This window comes from Sinocyclocheilus grahami, unplaced genomic scaffold (genome assembly GCF_001515645.1).
Source record: "Sinocyclocheilus grahami isolate Dianchi unplaced genomic scaffold, SAMN03320097.WGS_v1.1 scaffold250.1, whole genome shotgun sequence".
Classification (NCBI taxonomy): domain Eukaryota; kingdom Metazoa; phylum Chordata; class Actinopteri; order Cypriniformes; family Cyprinidae; genus Sinocyclocheilus; species Sinocyclocheilus grahami.
In genome coordinates this window covers 1834213-1859430 of record NW_015505429.1, presented here as the reverse complement: position 1 = coordinate 1859430, position 25218 = coordinate 1834213, and the positions used below count along the sequence as shown (strand labels likewise).

At 36.2% G+C, this 25218-nt stretch overlaps 1 protein-coding gene and 1 long non-coding RNA gene across 2 annotated transcripts in view; one reads left to right on the top strand and one right to left on the bottom strand.

The window, feature by feature from the left end:
- The window catches only part of LOC107598362 (kinesin-like protein KIF3A), a 24718-nt gene extending 8168 nt beyond the window's left edge, over positions 1-16550 (top strand). Inside the window, exons 9-17 of the mRNA XM_016289670.1 lie at positions 4039-4125; positions 9920-10076; positions 10194-10374; positions 10464-10574; positions 13173-13298; positions 14819-14872; positions 14962-15030; positions 15126-15253; positions 16094-16550. Of these exons, the coding sequence (XP_016145156.1) occupies positions 4039-4125; positions 9920-10076; positions 10194-10374; positions 10464-10574; positions 13173-13298; positions 14819-14872; positions 14962-15030; positions 15126-15253; positions 16094-16142 (962 nt within the window). The 3' untranslated portion in view covers positions 16143-16550. The remainder of the gene's footprint in view (positions 1-4038; positions 4126-9919; positions 10077-10193; positions 10375-10463; positions 10575-13172; positions 13299-14818; positions 14873-14961; positions 15031-15125; positions 15254-16093) is intronic.
- A 1253-nt stretch (positions 16551-17803) lies between these two features.
- Positions 17804-18744, bottom strand: LOC107598340 (uncharacterized). Its single transcript, XR_001610552.1, has 3 exons — positions 18383-18744; positions 18252-18299; positions 17804-18176 (listed from the first exon to the last, which is right to left on the bottom strand). It is a non-coding gene; the product is annotated as an uncharacterized lncRNA (long non-coding RNA).
- Between the last annotated feature and the right edge of the window lie 6474 nt (positions 18745-25218).

Here is a 25218-nt window from a genome sequence, read left to right as displayed (position 1 = left end):
TTTTGAATGTGTAACCTTTTAAGACCTCATTTGTGACCCTGGACCACAAAGATACATATAAGGGTCAATTTTTTAAATAAGCTTTCCATTGATGGTTTCCATATGGTTTGTTATGATCGGACAATATTTGGCCGAGATGCAACTATTTGAAAATCTGGAATCTGAGGGTGCAAAAAAAATCTAAATATTGAGAAAATCATCTTTAAAGTTGTCCAAATGAAGTTCTTAGCAATGCATATTACTAATCAAAAATTAAGTTTTGATATATTTACGGTAGGAAATTTACAAAATATCTTCATGGAACATGATCTTTACTTAATATCCTAATGATTTTTGGCATAAAAGTAAAATCTATCATTTTGACCCACACAATTTTATTTGGCTATTGCTACAAATATACCCCAGCGATTTAACACTGCTTTTGTGCTGCAGGGTTACATTTTAGTTTCATTGTTATTGAGGAAGTCTGACTTAGCTAGAGCTTGAATATTTGAAATAAGGCAATGCCTTTTGTTGTGCAACTTAATGAATTTCTGCAAATGATGAATACTAAACTCAAAATACAGGTCAAGGAGAGACCTGACGTAGGAGTTTACATCAAGGATCTTTCTGGATACGTGGTAAACAATGCTGACGATATGGACCGGATTATGACCCTTGGGCACAAAAACCGTGAGTCTATTTGAATTATTTTATTAATTGAAATCTATTAGTGCATGCAGTAAAGTCTTTAAAATGCATCTTGTTTTGTCATGGACATGGATGACTGCTTTATTTATAATTTAATATTTTAATTAATAATTCTAATATCAATATAGAAAATGTGTTGGATCAGAGCAAGAATATTACTTAAGCAGTGGGTTTGGTGCTCTCTAGAGAGGAAGCTCTAAAGATGGCCAGCATTTGTGCTTGTGTTTATTTGTCCTTGCCTAGGTTCTGTGGGTGCGACTAATATGAACGAGCACAGCTCTCGTTCTCATGCTATCTTCACCATAACTATTGAGTGCAGTGAGAAAGGTGTAGATGGAAATCAACATGTGCGCATGGGAAAGCTTCACTTGGTGGATCTTGCGGTAAGTGGCCCACTTCATGTGGATGCAATTTACATCGTCTTGGTTTTCTTTCCATTACTGACGGGAATGTTTTGTTGCTCAGGGCTCTGAAAGACAGGGAAAAACGGGAGCCACAGGCCAACGTCTTAAAGAGGCTACAAAAATCAACCTGTCTCTGTCCACCTTGGGAAATGTTATCTCTGCACTCGTGGATGGAAAAAGCACCCACGTGCCCTATAGGAACTCAAAACTCACCCGACTCTTACAGGACTCTCTAGGAGGAAACTCCAAAACCATGATGGTACGATAGTCAGTGTGTAAACTCGTACAAGCCTTGGCTTATATAGTATCCCAATTGAATTGCTAGTTTGCTAGTAAAACCTAGCGTATTGTTTCTAGCCAACCTTTCCACTTGTTTTTATTAAAATTCAGCAGAAAATTTCAGTGATTCAGTGAAAGTAGTGCACACAGTATGATTCTGTTTTATCTCTCTCTTATTTTTGAAGTGTGCAAATATCGGCCCAGCAGATTACAACTATGATGAAACCATCAGTACTCTCCGTTATGCCAACCGTGCCAAAAACATCAAGAATAAGGCCAGGATTAATGAGGACCCCAAGGATGCACTGCTGCGTCAGTTTCAGAAGGAAATTGAAGAGCTCAAGAAAAAACTGGAAGAAGGTACACCGCATCAGTTTTTAGCTGTGTCGTGTCTTTGTCAGGGTTGCTCTTCCAACCCTCTACATTGCGAGTAAATCACTTGCATATGCGACTAAATCTTCACTCTGGGCGACTAAATGATGTCTAATATTAGCCAATGGCTAATAAATTCTCAGATTTTACTCGCCAGTGTGTGAGTTGCGGGCTAAGTATAAGTTTAGCACAGATATATTTTCACTCACTGAACACATTGCCTGAGCGCTTCAGAGTTTCTCCATCGAGCGATCTGTGCTATTTTTCAGTTCATCTGAATGGATGCGCAGCGCACCTGTATTTGACGTACCGTAAACTCTAGTGTGAAGTGCACGACTCGCCGTCGCTTTATCTCACACACACGCAGCGAGAGAGAGAGAATTGACGCGCTACATGTCAACGATGTACTTTGTTGTATTTTCCTGTCAAAATAACAGTGTTCCTTTGTAATTCTTCAGCTTATAAGAACTGCCGCTTTCTCCGGTAGTGGGCGGAACTAATGCGCAAACGGCAATCTCATTGGCTGGTGCTCACTTATTATCATCTCTCATTTGATTTCAGCAAATCAGTTCGAACGAACGCACACAACCTGATTAACATTCATGAATCCAACAGCTCATTAATCCTTAGTGCGTTTTTACATTGTTCTTAGTAGAATTCGTATCATTATTATCAGTATTTTTGTTAATTTTTTCCCAATTTTTTTCCCCAGAAAGACTGAATGACCAAAAAAGCACCATCACCAGTCCAGTTAAAATGTTCAGTTAAAATTACTAATATGCATTCAAACATGGTTATCAAGTTTTAATTCTAATTACTAAAGTTCTATCATTAAATAATTCTTGATCATCATATTATAATGCTTGACTGACTGATGTTAAGATATTAAAAAATATCTGTACTTTCAGATATTTAAAAAACTGTGCCATTTTACAAATATTTATTATTTACTTGATTAGAGTTGGGCGATGTCTACCAAATTGGCATCGTACGATGTCTACAGTGAAACATCGTGATGGACGATGACAAGGGGGGGCGGGGGGCTGGGGTTTAGGGGTCTGCCCGAAGCGTGAAACAAATAACGCATTCTACGGAGCCACTAAAAGGTTAGCCGCTTACTAGCGATAGCCTGTTGCATTACAGTACATGAAAGTTCACTTACCACATACACAGAGTAAGGAGAAATGTCTGATAGGACGATGGCGAATGATTTGCAGATCCTGAGCACCAATGAGTAATCATTACATAAGAGTAATCCCTTACTTTACTTTTTCAAGGGAAAAGTAATTAAATTACAGTAATTACTTAGTAATTAGTTACACCCAACATAAGTGATATCACACGAGCAGCGAGAGCAATATCACATGAGTGCTGTTTATGTCCGAATAGCACAAGTGCAAATGTGATTTTACACAACGGTTCTGTAAATAATAAGTTAATATTGTGTTGCATTTTAAACACAATATTGTCTGTTTTTGTTCCGTTTTGCCAACAAAAATATTACCTATAAAGCCACAGCAGAACTCAGGGATTACAGCCTGTCGAAATATGTTCACCTTGGTCCATTTATGGACATAATAAAAAGTATAAACTATCTATAAAATCTTTTTGTACATTTGTATCATTAGATATCAGAATCAGATCAAACTCAACACTTACATTTAAAGGGTTAGTTCACCCAAAAATGAAAATTCTGTCATTAATTACACACCCTCATGTCTTTTCAAACCCGTAAGACCTTCGTTCATCTTCGGAACACAAATTTAGATATTTTGATGGAATCTGAGCTGTCTGACCCTGCATAGACAGCAACGCAACTGAAATGTTCCCAAGTCCAGAAACGTAGCAAGGAGATCTGTAAAAATAATCCATGTGACATCAGGGGTTCATCCACAATTATAAGAAGCTACGAGAATACTTTTTGTGCGCAAAAGAAAAAAAAAAAGATGTAAACAACGTATGCTGTTCTGTGTCAGCTGAACGAAGGTCTTACAGGTTTGAAACGACATGAGGGTGAGTAATTAATGACAGAATTTTCATTTTTGACTGAACCAACCTTTTAATTATGCCATCATTAACTCAAACCTGAATGAATGACCTTCTTTTGTGGAACATAAAAGAAGGTATTTTGAAGACTGTTGATAACAAAGTTATTTTGGTTACCAATGACTTAATGTTTTTTTGGGTAAATGCATCAGTGGTTGCCCTCTAGAGTGTAGGTACAGAGGCAGAGTATTTATACATGTTTAGTACCGAGACACAATTCCGTACTATGATTTTTTTTACTGCTCAGGTGAGGAGATCTCCGGCTCTGACGGCAGTGGATCAGATGACATGGATGAGGGTGAAGATGGAGGCGAGAGACGCAGGAAACGAAGAGGTATGAATCTCCACTTATCGTTCCCGTTTCATGACTGGGCAACATTAGTCAGAGAGGTCTCTTAGAAAGATGATGCAGACCGTGGTTTTGGCTTTTAGCCACAAGAGCTGCTTCAAATGATTGTCTTCATAGTCAGGAGCATTTTGTTGTTTTTGTCTTTGAGCTCATTAATGCTGTTTTACAGCAAAACATCAAGACGTTAAACTTTAAGGATTATTTATAAAAACTTATAAAGTGCAGGTACCCTGATGTCATCTAGGTTTCAATTGCCGGATATCAGAGTATTAGTGAAGGAAGAAACAATGTGGCTTTGGTTTGCTTGTCTAGACCATCATATCAAACACATGTAGTTTCATTGTGCGTCATGAACTCAAAACAGTTAATGCCTGGCAATGACTCTCTGTAGTGTGTCTCTGTGCCCACATACAGTCCAACAGTCTGGGACCACTAGTGAAAATACAAGTTAATGCAATTTTTGTCATGCTAAAATGATATTATCAGCCTCAGTTTGAGCAAAACGCTGAAGTGGAAAATTATCGCCAATTTCAGGATGTCGTGAGTATTTGATTTTCCCCCTTTTGCTTTAATGACAGCAGTTTGAGCTTCATAAGTTCCACAATTTTCTACTGTAAATTTATAAAAACGTAATTTTTGATTAGTAATATGCATTGCTAAGAACTTCATTTGGACAACTTTAAAGATGATTTTCTCAATATTTAGATTTTTTTGCACCCTCAGATTCCAGATTTTCAAATAGTTGTATCTCGGCCAAATATTGTCTATTGATTTATTCAGCTTTCAGATGATGTATAAATCTCAATTAAAAAATATTGACCCTTATGACTGGTTTTGTGGTCCAGGGTCATATATATGTTAAAATGTAATTTATTTCTGTGATCAAGGTTGTCAAAAAGTGTCACATGATCCTTCAGAAATCATTCTAATATGCTGATGTGCTGCTCAAGAAACATTTCTTACTATTATCAATGTTAAAACAGTATTTTGTTGAATTTTTTTTTTGTAGAAACTGATATTTTCAGTAGTTTTCAGGATTCTTTGATAAATAAATGGTTCAGAAGAACAGCATTCATATATTATATTATATTTCATGTTAATAAATGTCTTTACTGTCACTTTTGATCAATTGAAAGCGTCCTTGATGAACAGAAATAATAAATTCTTAAAAAAAAACAAAATACACATGGACCTCAAACTTTTGAATAGTAGTCTCAGCCCACACTGTCTGATGCATATTAGATAAATTACATTAAAAAAAAAACTTGAATTGATCTTGAATGCTCAAGCTCCAATGCAGCACCCGCTGCTAATCATAAAATCTACCCATCTTCTAATAACTTTTAATAAACGACACAAATTAAATTATTCAGCAGTCTAGCCTTTATTTTAAGTAGCATAAAACAGATGTGTAATAACTTGAATCAGTGGGTAGCAGACTCAGTGACGCAGCAGAAGCTGAATATAGGACACCTTCACTTCTTCCGACAGGAACTCTATAAATGGTTCAGGCATCACCTCTTTCAGTAAAACTGGCATCTGATTACTTCATGTTTATCATCTTCCTTTCTGGTGCATCTCACAGTTTCTTTCTGCATCAGCCTAATGATCAGTGTCTGCGGTCTTATTTCACACAGACCCAAACCTCGTTTTCGTTAAAAGACATTTAGATGATGATGATATGATATGTGCTTCTGTTTTCTCTCTTGTGCAATGTGCTGGCCATGTGACTTCTCTGCTCTAAATTTAAGACACAATGAATTATGAATGAATGAATTAGTTTTTATTGCCAGGTATGTTTACACATACGAGGAATTTGTTTTCATGACAGAAGCTCCACAGTGTAACAGAATGACAGTGACAGAACAAAAACACAGATAATGAAAAATAGAACAAGTAGTTTTGTTGGGTAGAGAGCGGAGGTTCGCCAGATGGATGCTAGGCAACGGCGTCCTGAATCCGCGCTGTCTGAGCTTGACGAGCGCGCCGGCTCGCTTCCCCCGTCTGCGCGTCAAGCGTTTGATGCGCGTCAAGCGTTTGATCAGCGCCACAGCTCCCCCGACAACAATGTCCAGCAAAACATCCGAATAGTCGAAAACCGGTGAAATATCGGGTGGTGTGTACTTCCGAATGTCCAGCAATTCGTCTCTGGTGAAACTGATTGCAGGGATATAACTAAAGACAGGACAAACTAACAAAAACATAAAAACAACTGCGGAGCACGCCACGGAGGCAGCCATCAGCGTCGGCGCCATTGTGCACAAGAGGTTGGTGTTACAATCTCCTCATCAGCCCAACCTCACGTCACCTCCAGACTATAGACTAGAGTTTTTCTGTCTCACATATGAGATGGTTAGACAGAACAAAAACTTTCTTAAGTTTTAAAATTAGGTGTGTGAAATTTAAAAGTGCTGTATGTATTTTTTTGGATGGTACTAAAGCATAAAATTACTAAAATGTTTGCAGATATTTAGGAAACATGCTAAGTTCACATGCTTGTTTTATCTGAAAATCATGCTACAGTCAGTTATTCTACTTTGAAATGTGCGTTCCGTGTCGGAATGTCTGTTTTTGTTTTGGTCTATGTGACTCCACCCACTGCCAGTTTAACCAATAGTATTTCGACACCCCAGGTTGCCAGTTGGTGGAAAACACAGCGTATTGCAGCCATGGAAGCCAGCAAATTAACTGAGTCAGAGATCGCAGATTCAACCCGACCTAAAAAGCCTCGGCGTCCATCTAAAAAGCTCTGTGACCAGAGGAACATTAAAACACAATAAATCAACTCATTAACTTAGTGTAAGGCTCATCGTCTTCCATTGTCAATTGCTCTCATTCCTGTTTCTCGTCCTCAATCTGGCAACCCATGTGAGTGTCGAGTCTGAGAAGGAGGGGTGGGAGAAATAACTCTTTCCAATATTTAGAATTTGGACTTTTTAGTAGCTGTCAGCCATTAGCAATTACATACAGCACCTTTAATTCAATCACTGACAGTGGATATTGTCAGTTCCCATTCAGTCAGTCACGTTCTACGTTACGTCAGTGACTGACGAATTGGGATCTCGCCCGAGAGCCCAATCACCTTCGAGTGTTAACTAAACAAGCCAATGACAGTTGGCGTGCGTGTTTCGCCACGCGCACCCCGCCCCGCAGCGCGGGTATAAAAGGAGAGCACGTGCAAACACACATCAGCTTTTCGCTGAGGAGCCGAGCCTTCTACAGGATGAATCTCCGCGAGTGTTCGAGAGAAACAGCTGGCGTTGGTGTGACGGCGTATCAGCGGGGGTTGCCATCCAGGCTGCTGAAACCTCGGCGGGCTGCACTGGAGGCCTCCGCCTTCTCCCGAACGCTCGAGGCTGGATGATTGGTTCCTGGGGGCGCAGGCCGGGCGTCGGCAGCCGCCTACGGTTCCATTCTTCCCGGAAGTGCATGAGGAGGTTACTAAGTCTTGGAAGGCACCTTTTTCTGCCCGAAACAGACTTGGTGCCTCCTCCGTCCTCACCACCGTTGACGGGGGGGGCGGCCCAAGGGTATGTGAACATCCCTCCGGTCGAGCGCGCGATTGCCATGCAGCTCTGCCCGCAATCATTGGCTTGTTTAGTTAACACTCGAAGGTGATTGGGCTGTCGGGCAAGATCCCAATTCGTCAGTCACTGACGTAACGTCTCCGTTCCCTCCTTCAGGGAACAAGGGTTACACAAGTAACCTAGACGATCTCTAATGTGTCTAGTTGATCTCCAAGCTAATTACAGCTCAGTTTGGCATCTTATTTTCCTGTTCCTCCCTCAGTCACAACTGCTCTGAGATCATTAAAGCTTCTTGCTAACCATCAAAAATGTATAAAACCTGCCAAGTTACCTGTTTTCATTTTAAAATGGGTTTTAATGTAAAATAATTTAAAATCTGAAGATTCTGAAAAACAAGGGGAAGGTGAGATTGTTCAGATGAGTCAAGCTGGGTGAGAAAGAAATACTGAGCCCTGTATTTTCATAGGGTTTCTTAAGCTAGGATGTTTACATTTTTGTGAGGAAAATGCAGAGGGTTTGTGAGCCAAGCTGAGAATAAATTAAATCATTAAAATGTATAAATAATTGTAAAATAAAACCAAATCTCAAGATAAAACACTTACTAAAGTGTTTACATGCACATAATGTCACCAGTAACCTACATCAGTGAATTGTGAACATGCAAATGTGTTGTTAAATTATTGAAATATTAACTTATAAATATAAATAAAGTAAATATTTTAGGTAGAAGGGATTCAGCTGCCAAAATGTTTAGGAGTATTAGTGCACATTAAAATGTATAAATAATTGTAAAATAAAACCAAATCTCAAGATAAAACACTTACTAAAGTGTTTACATGCACATAATGTCACCAGTAACCTACATCAGTGAATTGTGAACATGCAAATGTGTTGTTAAATTATTGAAATATTAACTTATAAATATAAATATAAATAAAGTAAATATTTTAGGTAGAAGGGATTCAGCTGCCAAAATGTTTAGGAGTATTAGTGCCTCAATGATTAGGTAACATTGAGGATGAGTAAAATCTGTTGACATTTTTTGCAGCCACCAGTGAATGCCACATGTTTGTGATACTAATATAATTTCCATTTCCTTAATGCACAATATAATTTGTCTTTTATTTGGGTGGATATAAGACCCAAGCATTTCATTGGTGAAATTCACCCAAATATGACCACAATAAATCACATTGTCATCCACCTTTGGACACCTCACATGAAAAATGTTGCAACAACAAAGCTCACAACAGGTTTACTGTGCAAACATTGCATCAATCTACAGTGCTGGGTAGTAACTGATTACATGTAATCTGGATTACATAATCAGATTCCAAAAATTAGGTACTTGTAATTAGATTGTTTTAAAATGCTCATAATCTGATTACAGTTACTTTTTTTTAAGGATTACATAATTGCATATTATTCACACAATAGCAGTAAATTATTCTTAATTATTTTATTCACCCCAGTTCTCATTTGTTTTCTTTCAAATTTTCCTTTCTAATTGAATCTACCACATATAAATGAGACTAAACATTATGCAAGTTACTAAACACTGCCAACACATAGCTGTGAAATATGTCTTCATCATATGCAATGACCTTTACTAATTATTAATATTGGAAGTCTGGACAAAAATATTTAAAACCTGGAAATTTTATTTGCCCATGTAATGTCATGTTTTGCATGCTTATTAATGTTTGTTCATGTAATGTAGGGATTCCCAAACTTTTGACATTTTATTAATGATTAACTTTTCATGAATACCTTACAGCTTTTTCATGAACCCCTGCCATTTAATGCATTTTTTTCCCCTCTTTTGTTTTTCCCATTAGTATGGTATGCAGTAATCACATTCAAGTCTATGTGATGATCGAGTTGGGTCAGAAGTAATCAAAAAGTAATCAGACTACATTACCTTATTGTGTGTAATCCAGATTGTTACTAACTTAAATTTTCATCATGTAAATTTTAATCCGTAACAGACAACAAGTTGTTAGTAATCCACCCAGCATTGCATATGGAATATGTGGAAATACTTGATGTAATGTTTATGGTGCCTTGTGAGCAGTATCAGTCACCAGCTTACGGAGAAACTGGGATGTATTTCAGTGGGGTAAGAGATCGCTTGCTAACTGTGCTAGCTTGCAAACGATGCAAGATTATTTCTCCTGCTACTGTGCACTTGCATAATGCACAAGTGTTTCTTCTGAGGCTTTTATCTGTTTTTATATCTGTGTCATGCTAAGGGAGGAAGAAGGTGTCTCCTGACAAGATGGTGGAGATGCAAGCTAAGATCGAAGAGGAGCGGAAAGCACTGGAGGCCAAACTGGACATGGAGGAGGAAGAGAGGAACAAAGCGCGTGCAGAGCTTGAGAAGAGAGAGAAGGACCTTCTCAAAGCCCAGTAAGTCACTGAATCTGTCCAACAGATCTGTTGTCTATCTATATATATATAGAGCCAATATAGTATAAGTGTAGGAGTATAATAATGGCATGCTTTGTGTTGTTTCCTGCATCCCAGACAGGAGCATCACTTACTACTCGAGAAGCTGTCTACTCTGGAGAAGAGGGTTATTGTTGGAGGAGTTGATTTACTGGCTAAAGCCGAGGAGCAGGAGAAGCTTCTGGAAGAATCCAACAATGAACTGGAGGAGAGGAGGAAGAGGGCCGAGCAGCTCCGGAGAGAACTGGAAGAAAAGGAGGTAGAGCTGAGCGGATTCATGCTTGACCGATATTCTTGTATGGTTTTATCATTACATAGTGATTCATGTTTGCAAATGTCTCTAAACAGCAAGAGCGCTTGGACATCGAGGAGAAATACACCAGTTTACAGGAAGAAGCTCAAGGCAAGACCAAGAAACTGAAGAAAGTGTGGACCATGTTGATGGCAGCAAAATCGGAGGTGCAGTAAATTTCACGTAGCTTTCAAATAGCACAGTTCACAGTTGTGTTGTCAAAAGTACAAGTATAATTTTAAAAACGTATCGATACCAGCCTTTCTGCAGTACCTTGAACTAGTCAACATAAAAATGTAATTGCTACATGATTCAAGTAGCATTTTCTTTATTAACCGTCTAGTTGAAGAAAGTGCAGCACACGTGAAGTTCCACATGGTGTAAATGTTAAACAAATCACTTGATAAATATCTTTGCAGAAAAGATGCATGAAATTTGAAGGCACATAAACCTATGTTCAGAAATAATATAAGAAAAATGCTAAAAAAAAGTTTAGCGTTTAAAGGTAATTAAAATTCAAAATGACTAAAAGTGAAACACAAGGAGATTATTATTAACTATAAATTTATAAAAACAAAGAAAATAATAGCAGCCAGTCAGCATCATGCAGACATGAAATATCCGACATACAGAATATTTACAGGTATACAGTTATTTACAGGTTTATGTATTCCACTGCTTTTCCACTGCTGCTAGTGTGTATGTGTATATATATATATATATATATATATATATATATATATATATGCATAATTTGCAATGAACTTGATAGTTTGGTTTTTAATTGGATTAATGACATTCATGTGTTTCTTTGTTGTTTCATTACTTTCATTTTATCTTTAAATGCAATGTTTACATAATTAAACAATATTTGAAGGCTACTTACTAATGTTTTAACGTATTATGTATTTAGAAATATTAATAGCATATTCTTATTTTCAAATTTTTTGAAAAAAACCAACAAAACAATTAAAATAAAATGGTTACAAACGTTTTTGCAATTGTACCAAAATAGTGCAGAGTACTGTTGAGTTTAACTGGTACTGGTAACCGACTACTGAACTTTTGGTATCGAGACCGTAGTAAGTGAGACTCACGTCACCAAAGACGTTGTGATTTTTGGGTCACACGTCACTCGAGGTGCGGTTATGAGTATATCAGATTACCAATTCCCACCTGGCTCAGTTCAGAGCGCCAGTCAAGGACTGTTACTTTGGCAATGTGGGGGTGCTCCCCACAAGCGGTTCAACAATTTGACATTCACAAACTGAAGGGAGTTGGTCAACTGATTTATCTGAAACATTGGTGGTTTAGATGGCTAGAGCCTTGGATCATCAACACAAAGAAGACACAATTGTAATAAGATTAGTGAAATTTATTAACAATTGATTAGGGCTGGGTTTCACAAGCTTGCGATTCGATTCGATATCGATTATTTTGGATATATATCATGTATCATGTATATCAAGGACAAAAAATCTCTCAACTAATGCTTTAAAGAGTCAATTGGTACTACATTATAATATTGGTTAAAATTGACTGATTTGTGCTGTACAACTGCTTAAATTGCACTTAATGAAGTTTTTATAATAGATAAATTACAATTACTTCAGTTAGTTTTTTTGAAATATAGACATTTCAATAGTGGCAGTCATAAAAACTTGGACGGATTTATTCAAACAAAACATTAAAGAACAGTAAAAAATTATATTGAATGTTATATGGTGCATATATTTAGCAAAATGCCCCTCTTTACAATTTTTCTAGCTGACTAATGAGTTTATGATCACCGAATATGTTTTTTTCTGAGGTAAATGTGACGTTACGTGACATTGTTTACAAGCCATTATATTGGCGTCTTTGCGCGGCTAAAACACTGATTGAGCGATTACATGAGACGGGATACGGATTGTAAAGTTGTACTCTTTCTTTTAACTTACCTTTGTATGTTTAGTCATGTTTATTTTGTGCTGAAACTGGTATTAATGTGGAGGAGATGATCAGTTCTACCGCGTCTGTTGATCGAGGCACTACAGTGATCTGTCACTTCAGCGCCAAAATGGCATTTATTGTTTGAATACTTCAATACAATGAACATAAATTGAAATCTGAGACTTTGTTTCAAGTACCAACGCACAATGCTTATTGCTATTTATTGGATTCAATGTTCCGTCCATTAACTGAAAACAGGCTAGAATAATCGATTCTTGGGATTTAAGAATCATAGTTTTGTAAAAATGAGAATCGATTCAAATCGGGCTATCTATATTTTTTACCCAGCCCTACAATAGATATGCAAGAGTAAATACAACAACTAGTGATGATACCAATAAATGAATATGCACTAAATATGAAGGAAGATACCAAATAAATTGTAGAAACAAATAAACGGAGTTGGATCTTGGGGCCTTTCTTTGTTTCGGCCACTGCTGTTGCATCCAGAGATCAGGAGGAATTTATATGGCAGTCTTTTCCTAAACCTTAGGATTGGGTGTGATGGTGAGGGTCAACCCGTAGTCCAATGAGAAGTCCTCTTTTAGGTGGTCGTGAGTGCTCGAGGTGTCTGGCAGTTGTCTTGGCATCTTATCTGATGGTTCCGAACATTTGTTTATGTTCCTCCACCAAGATCCAATCACAGTGTGGCACATCTCCCCCCAGTTAGAGAGGGGCCCTGCCATTAAACTGGTCCTTGGAATGCCAATTTGTTCACTACAAGACAATACTAGTTTATATTGGTACTCTGGTAAGAATGACTGCTGTTTCAGATGGCTGATCTGCAGCAAGAGCATCACAGAGAGATCGAAGGTCTGCTGGAAAACATCCGGCAGCTGAGCAGAGAGCTGCGGCTACAGATGCTCATCATTGATAACTTCATTCCTCAGGAATATCAGGTCTGTATTTGTGCTCATGCACGTGCACTGTCAGCCAAAACTTTAGACAAACCTCCTCATTCTTTCTTGTTGGCATGTTTTTGAATGACAGTGAAGTGATCAAATAATAGCTACAGAAATACAGGAATTACTTAGTGATCAAAACATGTTGATAAAGATCTCCTAGTTCAGCTTCATTAAACCACCCTTTTTCAAGATCACGGGAAAACCCTCCCATATGTGCATGTCAAATGTCTTTGTCTGACATTTACATATTACCTTGAATTGTGTAATGTTTAGTCAAGCTAATCTAAATGTAGTTTAAGGCTTTTTAGGAAAAATGGTCCAGTTTAAAGTCGCAAAATCATAGCAAAACGACTTAAACTCATGAAGTTACAAAGATTAATGGCTTCCTCTGTATTTTTGTTTTCTAATAAAACATCCTTAAAACAAGATACATTTACTTGAGCTGCAAATGTTAAGTCTTTAACTCAGTTTATGTTTAAAACAAGAACAAACATCAGTCAGTGGGGTATGAACATTTTTCAGAGCCAGTTGGCAGATATTTAGAAGTTTTTATTTATGAATTCACTTCATTTTGATTCATTTTAACTTCTTTTTTGTCGTCTGCTTCAAGTACATGTTTCGTTTAACCTGCAGAAACCCTGTTTTAATCACTGAAGTATTGGTTTATGTTTAAAACAAGAACAAACATCAGTCAGTGGGGTATGAAAATTTTTCAGAGCCAGTTGGCAGATATTTAGAAGTTTTTATTTATGAATTCACTTCATTTTGATTCATTTTAACTTCTTTTTTGTCGTCTGCTTCAAGTACATGTTTCGTTTAACCTGCAGAAACCCTGTTTTAATCACTGAAGTATTGTTTCTTGTTTCTCCTGCACCAACACAGCGCTTCAGGATGCAGCACTTGCATAAATAAGCATGCAAATCATTTTTTGCTTTTTCCCCCTTGTCAGGATTTGATTAATCAGATATTTTTTGCTGATAATATAAAGTGTGAAATGCTGCACTTGCACAATAAAGGCGAAAATGTCAAAACTGAGCTAGCAAATTAACTGTACAGAAAGTCTTAAAGAGATAGTTCACCCCATAAATGATCCTTCTGTCATCATTTACTCTTGATGCCGTTCCAAACCCGTATTACTTTGTTCTGTGAAACATAGAAGATGTTAAGTGTTTTTTTGGTCAGCACCATGGAAATCAGTGCTAACCAAAGTTAAAATATATTATTATAAATAGCTGTTTAAAATATATTCTTTTTTTCTGCAGAATAAAGAAACTCATACAGGTTTGGAACCAGACTTTTCATTTTTGAGTGAACTTTCCCTTTAAGAATTGAATATTTCAAATGCAGTTCAATGAAATAATGAGCTGCCTTTGCTTATTTACTCTCAGAGTTTAACACGAGTTTCAAAAGAACATTCACAATATCTGAACTTCGCTTAATATTTATTTCAGCGTTTCAGCTGCGCTACTATTAAAACATGCAAATAACATCTTTTTTTGTTGTGTTGTGTACAGGAGATGATTGAGAACTATGTGCACTGGAATGAGGACATTGGAGAATGGCAGCTGGTGAGCGTCTTCAACACATTTCATTCTGCACATGATGTTTGGGTGCAATGAAAATATATAATACAGCTGATGTATTTGCTGTTTTTTAGAAATGTGTGGCCTACACCGGCAACAACATGAGAAAACAGACACCTGTGTCGGACAAGAAAGAAAAAGATGTAAGCATCCGTTCAGATCTACTGAGGCACACGTGATGCACGCTGCTCCCTGTTCATGTTTCATTTTTGTCTGCTGTCCTTCTTTTGTGATTCAGCCATTTGAAGTGGACCTGTCCCATGTTTATCTGGCCTACACTGAGGAGAGCATGAGACAGTCCCTAATGAAACTAGAAAGGCCTCGGACATCAAAGAGTGGAAAGTCCAGGCCTAAAACTGGTCGTAGGTGAGGTGTGATGCTTTGTTTTATTTTTGGACTTTCTGGTTCACGCCTTTGCACACACAAATGCATCTGACTGTTACAACTAGTTACAGTTAAATAATCCTTCAGTTTAGTTTAATACGTGATGCATTAATTAGTTGTATGATTTTAGATGTTGTATACAGGTATATGTAATTGCTGAAATGGGCACTATAAGCATATATAAAAATTGTCCAAAATTATGTATATATATATTTAATTATTTCATGTAGTAATAATAATAAAGCATGTCTCTTTGGAGTTGAACATGAGTGATCCTGAGTCAAACATCACTGCATTTCATTGCAGTTTGGCATCTATATGTTGTGAATTTTATTTTTTTATTTTTTTTTAAGTCTCTTATGCTCACAATGTTTGCATATATTTGATCCAAAAAAAACTATTATTATTGCTAATTATAAGTTTTAAATAAATATCATTTTTAGCATCATTACTCATGTGTCACATGATCGTTCAGAAATCATTCTAATATGCTTATTATATTTGCTGCTCAAAAAATATATTTACTATTATTATCAATGTTGAAAATAGTTGTGCCACTTAATATTTTTGTGAAAAACCAAGATATATATATTTTTTTTCAGGACACTTTGATGAATCGAAAGTTCATAAGAAAGAGCAGTATTTATTTGAAACGGAAATCTTTTGTAACATTATAAATGTCTGTCACTTTTGAACAATTTCAGCAATTATGAATTGAATATGTAAATGCAAACCTCTTTAGATCATCTAAATGATGTCATTTTTGTCATGTGCATATATTTTTGTCTAAATGTCTTTTTTCCCCAATCTCATTGTTTTTAGGAAACGTTCCTCCAAACCAGAGGCTGCGATTGAATCCCTGCTGCAGTGAGCCTTGCGTCTGATGAAGACCACCATATTTTGTGCATTTTTAAGGCCAGTCCAGTATATGTCTTAGGAAATACTGATTGTTGTGACATTAAGGCACTTTGACATAAGTGTGTTAATATGCAGGAACTCCAGAGCTGCTCCAAAGCTGGGTTTAGGTGAGGATGGTTTGCTGTAAAATGTCTGTTAATGATACTCCAAAAGGCACATTTCACCTTTAACATAAACACTGTTACTGTATATTCTGCTTTACACTGATGGCTGGGGCGAGCGAGTTATTGATCCGACACAAGAGATGAGCTTGCCATCAGGGAATATGCTATTGAGAAACTAATCGAATCTTAATGTTTTATACAGTTGGCAGCGTGCAATTGCTTTAGCTCAGTGTACACAAGCTGTGCTACTTTTTTTTTTATATATATATATATATAGTGAGAATGTGCATGCCATGTTCCCCTGGCTGTGGTGCCATTAGCTCAGTTTACTCTTATTGTAATGTATTTCCAATGTGCACTGTAGTAAACCATTAGTCTTATGTAATATTTTTTTTTACATTTTTCATTTTTTTCCCCCCACTGTACTCCTCTTTAAATTATTAAATTATTTTACAAAGTAAAAATAGTAGTGTTTTTTATTAATAATAATTTCACATTTCAAAAACAACAAACAAAAAAATCAGTTTAGAATACTTTTATTCATAAATACAATAAATATATAAATATGAGCAAATACCTAAATGTATTTAATACAAAATAATTTAATATTAATGTTAAATTTAATACAAAAATATAGTATTGTGTTCCTAAGAAGTAAGTCTAGAGTCATTTCACGTGTCTTTTATGCTTGAGTTTAGAGTATAGTTCTTGGCAGCATTTTTGGATTTTTGTCAGAAAAACTTCCATTCTGTGTTCCTCTGAAGCTGGAACGCTGCAGTGCTGTGGAGAGAAAAAAAGAGTCTAAAGTCAGTCTATAAATCTAAAGTCATAGGCATAGCTAATTCTCTGAGGCTGTAAAACAGATGTTATTTAAACTGATTATTAGTAACTATATTGTATTATTTCCTCTGCATGTGCCACTGTTCAGTCCGGAATCCTGTGAAAATCTTAATTGAATCAGTAGTCAGTTAAGTTAAGCTTAGTTAAGTCTGTCGTTAGTTATGTTAAGCTTAGTTATGTTGGACTTAGTTAAGTCAAGCTTAGTTAAGTCAGTCGTTAGATATGTTAAGCTTAGTTAATTCTGTCGTTAGTTATGTTAAGCATGGTTAAGTCAAGCTTAGTTATGTTGGACTTAGTTAAGTCAAGCTTAGTTAAGTCAGTCGTTAGATATGTTAAGCTTAGTTAAGTCTGTCGTTAGTTTTGTTAAGCTTGGTTAAGTCAAGCTTAGTTAAGTCTGTCGTTAGTTATGTTAAGCTTGGTTAAGTCAAGCTTAGTTAAGTCAGTCGTTAGATATGTTAAGCTTAGTTAATTCTGTTGTTAGTTATGTTAAGCATGGTTAAGTCAAGCTTAGTTATGTTGGACTTAGTTAAGTCAAGCTTAGTTAAGTCAGTCGTTAGATATGTTAAGCTTAGTTAATTCTGTCATTAGTTATGTTAAGCATGGTTAAGTCAAGCTTAGTTAAGTCTGTCGTTAGTTATGTTAAGCTTGGTTAAGTCAAGCTGGACTTAGTTAAATCAGTCGTTAGATATGTTAAGCTAAGTTAAGCTTGGTTAAGTCAGTCAGACAAGCTTTGCGCTTCAGTTTGCTGATACTAGTGGGGCAGAAATAACCGATAGTAGTGGAAAAATGGAAATGACATTTGATAATTTCTAAAGTGTAAGAATCATGCCGATAATATAGCATTGGCTTTTCACACAGAATGATACTCTAATAATACAGACACAGTATAGTAATCACATTGTTTATCATCTAATTCAACAAATGAATATTGTGAGATGACTTACCCCTGAATAATTAGCATAGGCAAACAGTCGCCTGTGTAGCATGCTGAATTTTAGATTTGTGTTCATCATAACCATTGCTGCTTGGCAAAGGTGTTTCTGCTGTGTAACCATATGCAATGAATGATAATGAAATCAAGTATGTTCTCAAAAACTGTGATATAAAATTCAACTTACTGAGCAGCCCGCCGACGGCAATACGTCTTTTACAAATTGGTTGAGATTCTGTGTAAGAAAGTATGAAGTTTGTTAGAGAAAGAAAAAAAAACAGTTTGGCTCTTCAGATGAAATACAATTTCAGTTCTTACCATCTTTGATCTTTGTTTTAGCATCACGTCCACATCCTCCATGATTTCTTCTAGGAGCTTTTCTCTCGCTTTACGTCGTCTTAATCCAGTGACCGCTACAATTGTCAGCACCAAGAGCATTAAAGTCCTCATGTTGGTTGTATTGATTCCTAGGTCTGCAGTTGCTGAGATGGTCTTCATAGCTTCAGCACTGATCAGTCTTCTTATAGAGCTGACAGAGGAAGTGACATTCTCCTCCACAACCTTGATTCAGCTGATTACACGTCAAAGAAAAAAATCCCGAAATGCTTGCACACCCCCATAATCACTAATAGAGATTTCAGAGAATCGCGATAATGTTGAGCATCCCCTTAAAATGGAGGAGAGAGACACTATTAGCTCACTGTGCTTGAACTTAAAAGACTCCTGGGACCATCAGGCATTACTTATAAAAATAACATTAATAATAATAATGCTAAAGTGTAATGCCTATGAAGGGAATCACCCTGACTGCCGCAGTCACTATTTATTAGTCATTTGTCTTAAATTAGACACTAATTCTGTCCAGTGTTGTAGCAACAGATTCCATTAATGCAACACGAGTGCAGATTATCTCAGATTGTTGTCAAGACTTCATCATCAGTTAGTTTCTAAAGTAACTGTTTGCCACATCCCTTTGACCTTCTTTCGTCCTTGGAGGATGGACAGACAGACAGTATACACGTACAGTGATGTAAATGAACCAATGAAGACATCACACAACCACAACAGACGATTGCTTTATCAAGCTGTGCCACAGCATCGCATGTCAGCACCTTTATCTAGGTCACATTTAGCATTTTGGGAAAATAATGACAGGTTACCGTTTTATTTAGATGACTTCGTTCATTAATTAGGGTGCTTTGACACTTTTTTTGCCATTTGAGATGACTTTGCATAAAATGTCTCAATTAACCCTGGATAAATATGAACAAAAGAACAAGAAGAGAGGGAATGTATTGTTGTTTCTGTTGTTTATTATTTCTAGACTGTTACCATGTCATGAAAAAGGGAATTTTGAGAAACTCCTCTCCAATCCAAAAACAAGCCAACTAGCATCAAAATGATCTGAGTTTTTCCATCATGTGCCATATATAGACCCTATGGTTACTGTCTGATCTTCATGTTTATTTTTAATTTTTATTGTAATTTTTTAAGCATTATCTGTCTATATTGGAAATTTTGTTGAGGGCTTTTGTTTCCCTTTATTTTTAGATTTAAATAGTTTTTAGTCATTTGATACAAACTAAAAGAGAGAACTAGTTCATGGCAATACTGTTATTGTTTACTGATTTTTTTTAAATTGAAATAAAGGCAAATTAAAATAAAGCAAACATATTAGATAAAAAAAAAAAAAAAAAAAACGTAAATGAGAAATGTATCCTGGGCAACTAACTGAAATAATGTTTAAGTTTAGAGTAGTTTAGAATACTAAAATTAAAGCTGAAATATACTGCATATGAGCTGTATTGCCATAAAATAGTTATCTCTTAAAGGTGACATATCATGAAAATCTGATTTTTCCAGGTTTTCAGTGCTATAATCAGGTCCCCGGTGCATCTACCAACCAAGGAAACGTGAAAAAGATTAACCCAGTAACTTTGTTTTGGGAAGCCTTTTTCTGCAAGTGTCTGAGAAAACGAGCGCATCTGATTTCGCTCCCTTGGTGACGTGGCAAAGGGATCTCATTACTGTAAACTCGCCCCTTAATCTGTGAGTTTACACCCATAGCGCCATCATTTTGATTTCACGTGTGTGTGAATGAGAACTTAGTTTAGTACTCACATGCTGTGACAGCCGCTTTCTGTGCGTGTGCTTCGGATGTGTGCGCTCAGAAAACCGTATATCAGAAGTTTAAACTCATATGGTTTAAAACGCATGATTTCAGCTCGATAAACATGATAATCAGAACCAAAACAGATGTTTTTAGCAGGTCCGAGCAGTAAAGGCGCAGCTCTATTCTGGAAAAGAGGGTGGGGAGCAGCAGCTCATTTGCATTTAAAGAAACAGGCCCGAAAAACAGCGTGTTTCTGCTTCCACTCAAAATAGGCATTTTCAAAATGATATAATAAATGATCTGTGGAGTATTTTGAGCTGAAACTTCACAGACACGTTCTGGGGACACCAGAGACTTATATTACATATTGTAAAAAGGGGCATACTATGCCACCTTTAAATCAATATATAAACGACAAAAGCTCATAACAAAAATAGAAATGAAACCAAAAAATCTAAATATTAAGTAACACTATCATAGTATAATAACACAATTTAACCTTGTTGACAACTTTGCTGCAAGTGTACCATCTCTGAAAGAGTATGTTTTGTGTGTGTGTGTGTGTGTGTGTAATGATTGATTTTGCGTGTGTGTGTGTAATGATTGTGTACGCTTTTATGCACAAAAATAAGCTCACAGTATTTCCAAATCTTACTTTGATTTTTTTTTCTTTTAAACTTTACTTCAGAGGATCTTTTAAAAATGTTTTCTTTAGCACTTCAAGCTTTTCAGAATTTAAATTAACAGAACATTTTTGGAATTTTTGCTGGATGTATTGTGAGGCGGAGCTACATGTAAGCTCCACCCATTTGCTCTGCAGTAAGCAGCTTCTCCGTCGGCTATTTATCAGTTATTTTCTATAACATGGAAATAATGATAAACATTCTGTCTGCTTGTATAAGCATATAATCCCTTTAAAGATTTGTATTTTTTAATAAATCCAGTGCTGAAGATGATGGTGTATCTGCAGAGGGTGCTGTCGCTCCATTGTCCCTCTACATGTTCAGTTTGACACCTGCTGTCACACATCCTCAGCTTCATGAAACATGCCATTACTTGTGAAAATGAAGAATGAGAGTTTTCAAATATTATTGCATTCATTCATTCAAGCACACTAAAGAGAAGTGTAACTCAGTTTATAAAGGCTTGCATTAAGTAATTCAAACTTTATTTTTTTGTAAATGTGTGATGAAATACATTTTCATGGATGCTTTTATTTTAATACTTAAACTTCTATATAAAAGGGAAGTCGTGGCCTAATGGTTAGAGAGTCGGACTCTGTACCCAAAGGTTGTGGGTTCGAGTCTCGTACCGGCAGGGATTGTAGGTGGAGGGAGTGAATGTATAGCGCTCTCTCCCACCTTCAATACCACGACTGAGGTGCCCTTGAGCAAGGCACCGGACCCTCAACTGCTCCTCAGGCGCCGCAGCACAGTGGGCAGCCATTTATGTGTTGGGTGTGTGTTCACGGTGTGTGTGTGCACTTTGGATGGGATAAATGCAGAGCACTAATTCCTAGTATGGGTCACCATACTTGGCCACATGTCACGTCACTTTCACTTTTCACACTTTTTAAACATTCTAACTATAAGTTACTTTGCAACTGCATGTCAACTAACTCCCATTATTGTATTAGTAGACTGTTAGGTTTGGGTTAGTAGAATAAGTTGACATGCACTTGCAAAGTTACTTATAGTCAGTAGAATATCTGTTGATGGACCATCAAAAAAAAGTTTTTTGTGCCTTCAGGTTTTTTGTAAAGAAAGAGAAACTGCATTATTAAATATAATCTAATTTACCCATGTGTTTATTCTGTTGACATGAAATGATGCCAGTACACGTAAAAAAAAAAAAACGTGTGTGTGTGTATACACAGACACACACACACACACACACACACACACACACACACACACATACATACATATATATATTCATATAATTTATATTTTATTTAAATATATTCAATATATAAACATAACATATTTTTCTTAAATATATACATGCGTGTGTTTTATATATATATATTTATATATATAATAAATATACAAAGTACACACTCATCATGTATTATGTGAACAAAAACTTTTATTTTGGATGCGATTAACCAAGATTAATCGTTTGACAGCACTAATTTATGTGTAATTATTTATGAAATTCACCATCAATTTCTGAGTGAATGTTTTTTTTTCAGTGAACATGTTGAATTAAGTGACATTTTGAAGTAGAAAAAATAAAATGGTACTTGCTAGTAAATCAAGCTACATATATATATATACACACACACACATATATATATATATATATATATATATATATATATATATATATATATATATATATAAACGCGCACACATGCACACTTTGGTTTAAAAACTTGAGTAAACTGAGCTGTTTGTGATCTAGTTTTACTCTAAACTGACTAGTCATATGCATACGAATGACCTGAATGAGTCTGTTTGAAAGTTAAACCGTGGTAAAGTAAGTAATGCACCATTTGATGAAACCTGTATCTCAGCTTCAGGACTTCAGGAGAAAACTAGATCGTATCTGTTAAAACAAGCACAGAAAAAACTGCACACAACATTTAGACAGTATTTGTAATACAGGCGACGGAGTAATAAGAAATACTTGTATTTTCTTTTTTTCCAAATAATTTATAACATTTGTTGACTGGAAAAAATAAGTGTCTCTATGTATTTAATAACAGTCAATGCAATCATGCTTCAGCATTTTTAGTCAGCAGAGTAGTACAGTTCTTGCTCAGATGTGGCTTTGCATTGTGATTCTTATCTCTTTTTCTTGAAATGCTCTGAGCAGTTTCCTGTGTGATCAGTGCACTTTGCTGACTTTGCTCTTGGCCTAATAACTCTTAACATAACAGTTTATGTTTATTTATTTCGTGTGAAACACCTCGTCATTTATCCAAAGCAATTATAATTACATTTAAAGGTAATTCGAATAAATGGAACTGTTTTCCAGAAATAAATCTTCATTTCCCAAACAATAAAAATCTATAATGTATAAACATTTCAAGAGAGTGCTGACTGAAGATCCGGCTTGCTTTTTGTACCTCACAAATGTGACCCTGCAGCACAAAAGCAGTGTTAAGTCGCTGGGGTATATTTGTAGCAATAGCCAAAAAATACATTGTATGGGTCAAAATTATAGATTTTTCTTTTATGCCAAAAATCATTAGGATATTAAGCAAAGATCATGTTCCTTGAAGATATTTTGTACATTTCCTACCGTAAATATATCAAAACTTAATTTTTGATTAGTAATATGCATTGCTAAGAACTTCATTTGGACAACTTTAAAGATGATTTTCTCAATATTTCGATTTTTTTGCACCCTCAGATTCCAGATTTTCAAATAGTTGTATCTCAGCCAAATATTGTCCTGTCCTAACAAACCATACATCAATGGAAAGCTTATTTATTCAGCTTTCAGATGATGTATGCAATACAAGTACAAAAATGTACTCTTATGTCAGGTTTTGTGGTCCAGGGTCACATATATGAATGATATAAATTAGGTTGACCATACCCATGTCCTGGCCTGTATTTCTACAAATGCATAAAATGTCCGGATTTTGTCCTTGTTTTCCTCATTAAGGTTCTTTCTACACTCCTCATTCATTAAATTTACAAGTATTTGCATTGCATTGACCATTATCTGTAGATCCCGCCTTCTTGCATGCCACGATTGGATTGGTTGATAATGTGCAGTGCCTGCACGCTATTGGTCAAACTCATTTTCAGTCATTTCAGGCAAAAACATTTTAGTCAATTTAAATGATAATTTATTATAATTTAATACATTATATATATGCTTTAGTACTAATTTAGACACACACAGAAAAAAATGATGTTGCCTATAAGTTTTGGTTGATCGTGTGTGGCACTGTGTGCGAAAATGTAGATGTGGCGCGAAAACAGTGTCAAGTGCGTCAGTCTCACGCTGAATGCTTGAGAGTTGGCAGCTGTCATCGTTTTAGACACAAGATATCGAACCAAGTGGAATTTATTTTATATAAATATAGCTCATGCACATTTTAGAACAGCATTTAGACACCTTACGGTTGTCAGACGTTAGTGGCTCGTGTTCATATTTCATGTGGAAACTAGACACGTGGTTTCTTGACTACTACTACACCTGTGGGCTCTTGAAGGGAAACACATTCCTACACTATGATCTTAGGACCACTTGGTTAATAAGGTAAGGGCAAAAGAAAAAATGAAAGATTGTTCAGAGAAAAGCTCCAGCTAATTTGTCTGCAGATGCCACTTGGTTTGATGTTTCTATGTAGTGACAAACAGGCATTTTAAAGTGTTTTAAAGGGGTCATATGATGCTGCTAAAAAGAACATTATTTTGTGTATTTGGTGTAATGAAATGTGTTTATGCGGTTTAAAGTAAAAAAAACTCATTATTTTCCACATACTGTACATTATTGTTTCTCCTCTGTGCCCCGCCTTTCTGAAACGCGTCGATTTTTACAAAGCTCATCGATCTGAAAAGCGAGGTGTGCTCTGATTGGCCAGCTATCCAGTGCGTTGTGATTGGCCGAATACCTCAAGCGTGAGACGGAAATGTTACGTCCCTCACATACTGTGATGCCGTGTCCCGGAGCGACGAGACAAAAACATTAAAACCCATTATAAACGAGGCATTTGTTGCATCCAGTGGAGACATAATTACTGATTATAATGACTTATACTGTCTTTTTACGCGTTGCGTTGCATCACGCCGCGTAAATATAAAACTCTGTCTGCATTTGTGATCGGAGAAATGACAAACAAGTGCTACTCTACACTGCTCAAAACTCACGTTTGAATTATCAGTGGCAAATTCTTTAAATATAAAAACTCTTTAAATATAAAAAACGTCCTTACAGTCTGAGAGTCAGAACAGCCGGCATTGTAGTCTACTCTCCCAGGATCAGGACACAGTCCTCCATAAAATGCGCTGCACACATCTGAATATTTGGGTTGAACTGTTCTGGAACAGTGTTGTAAATACAACTTAACCACTGATTT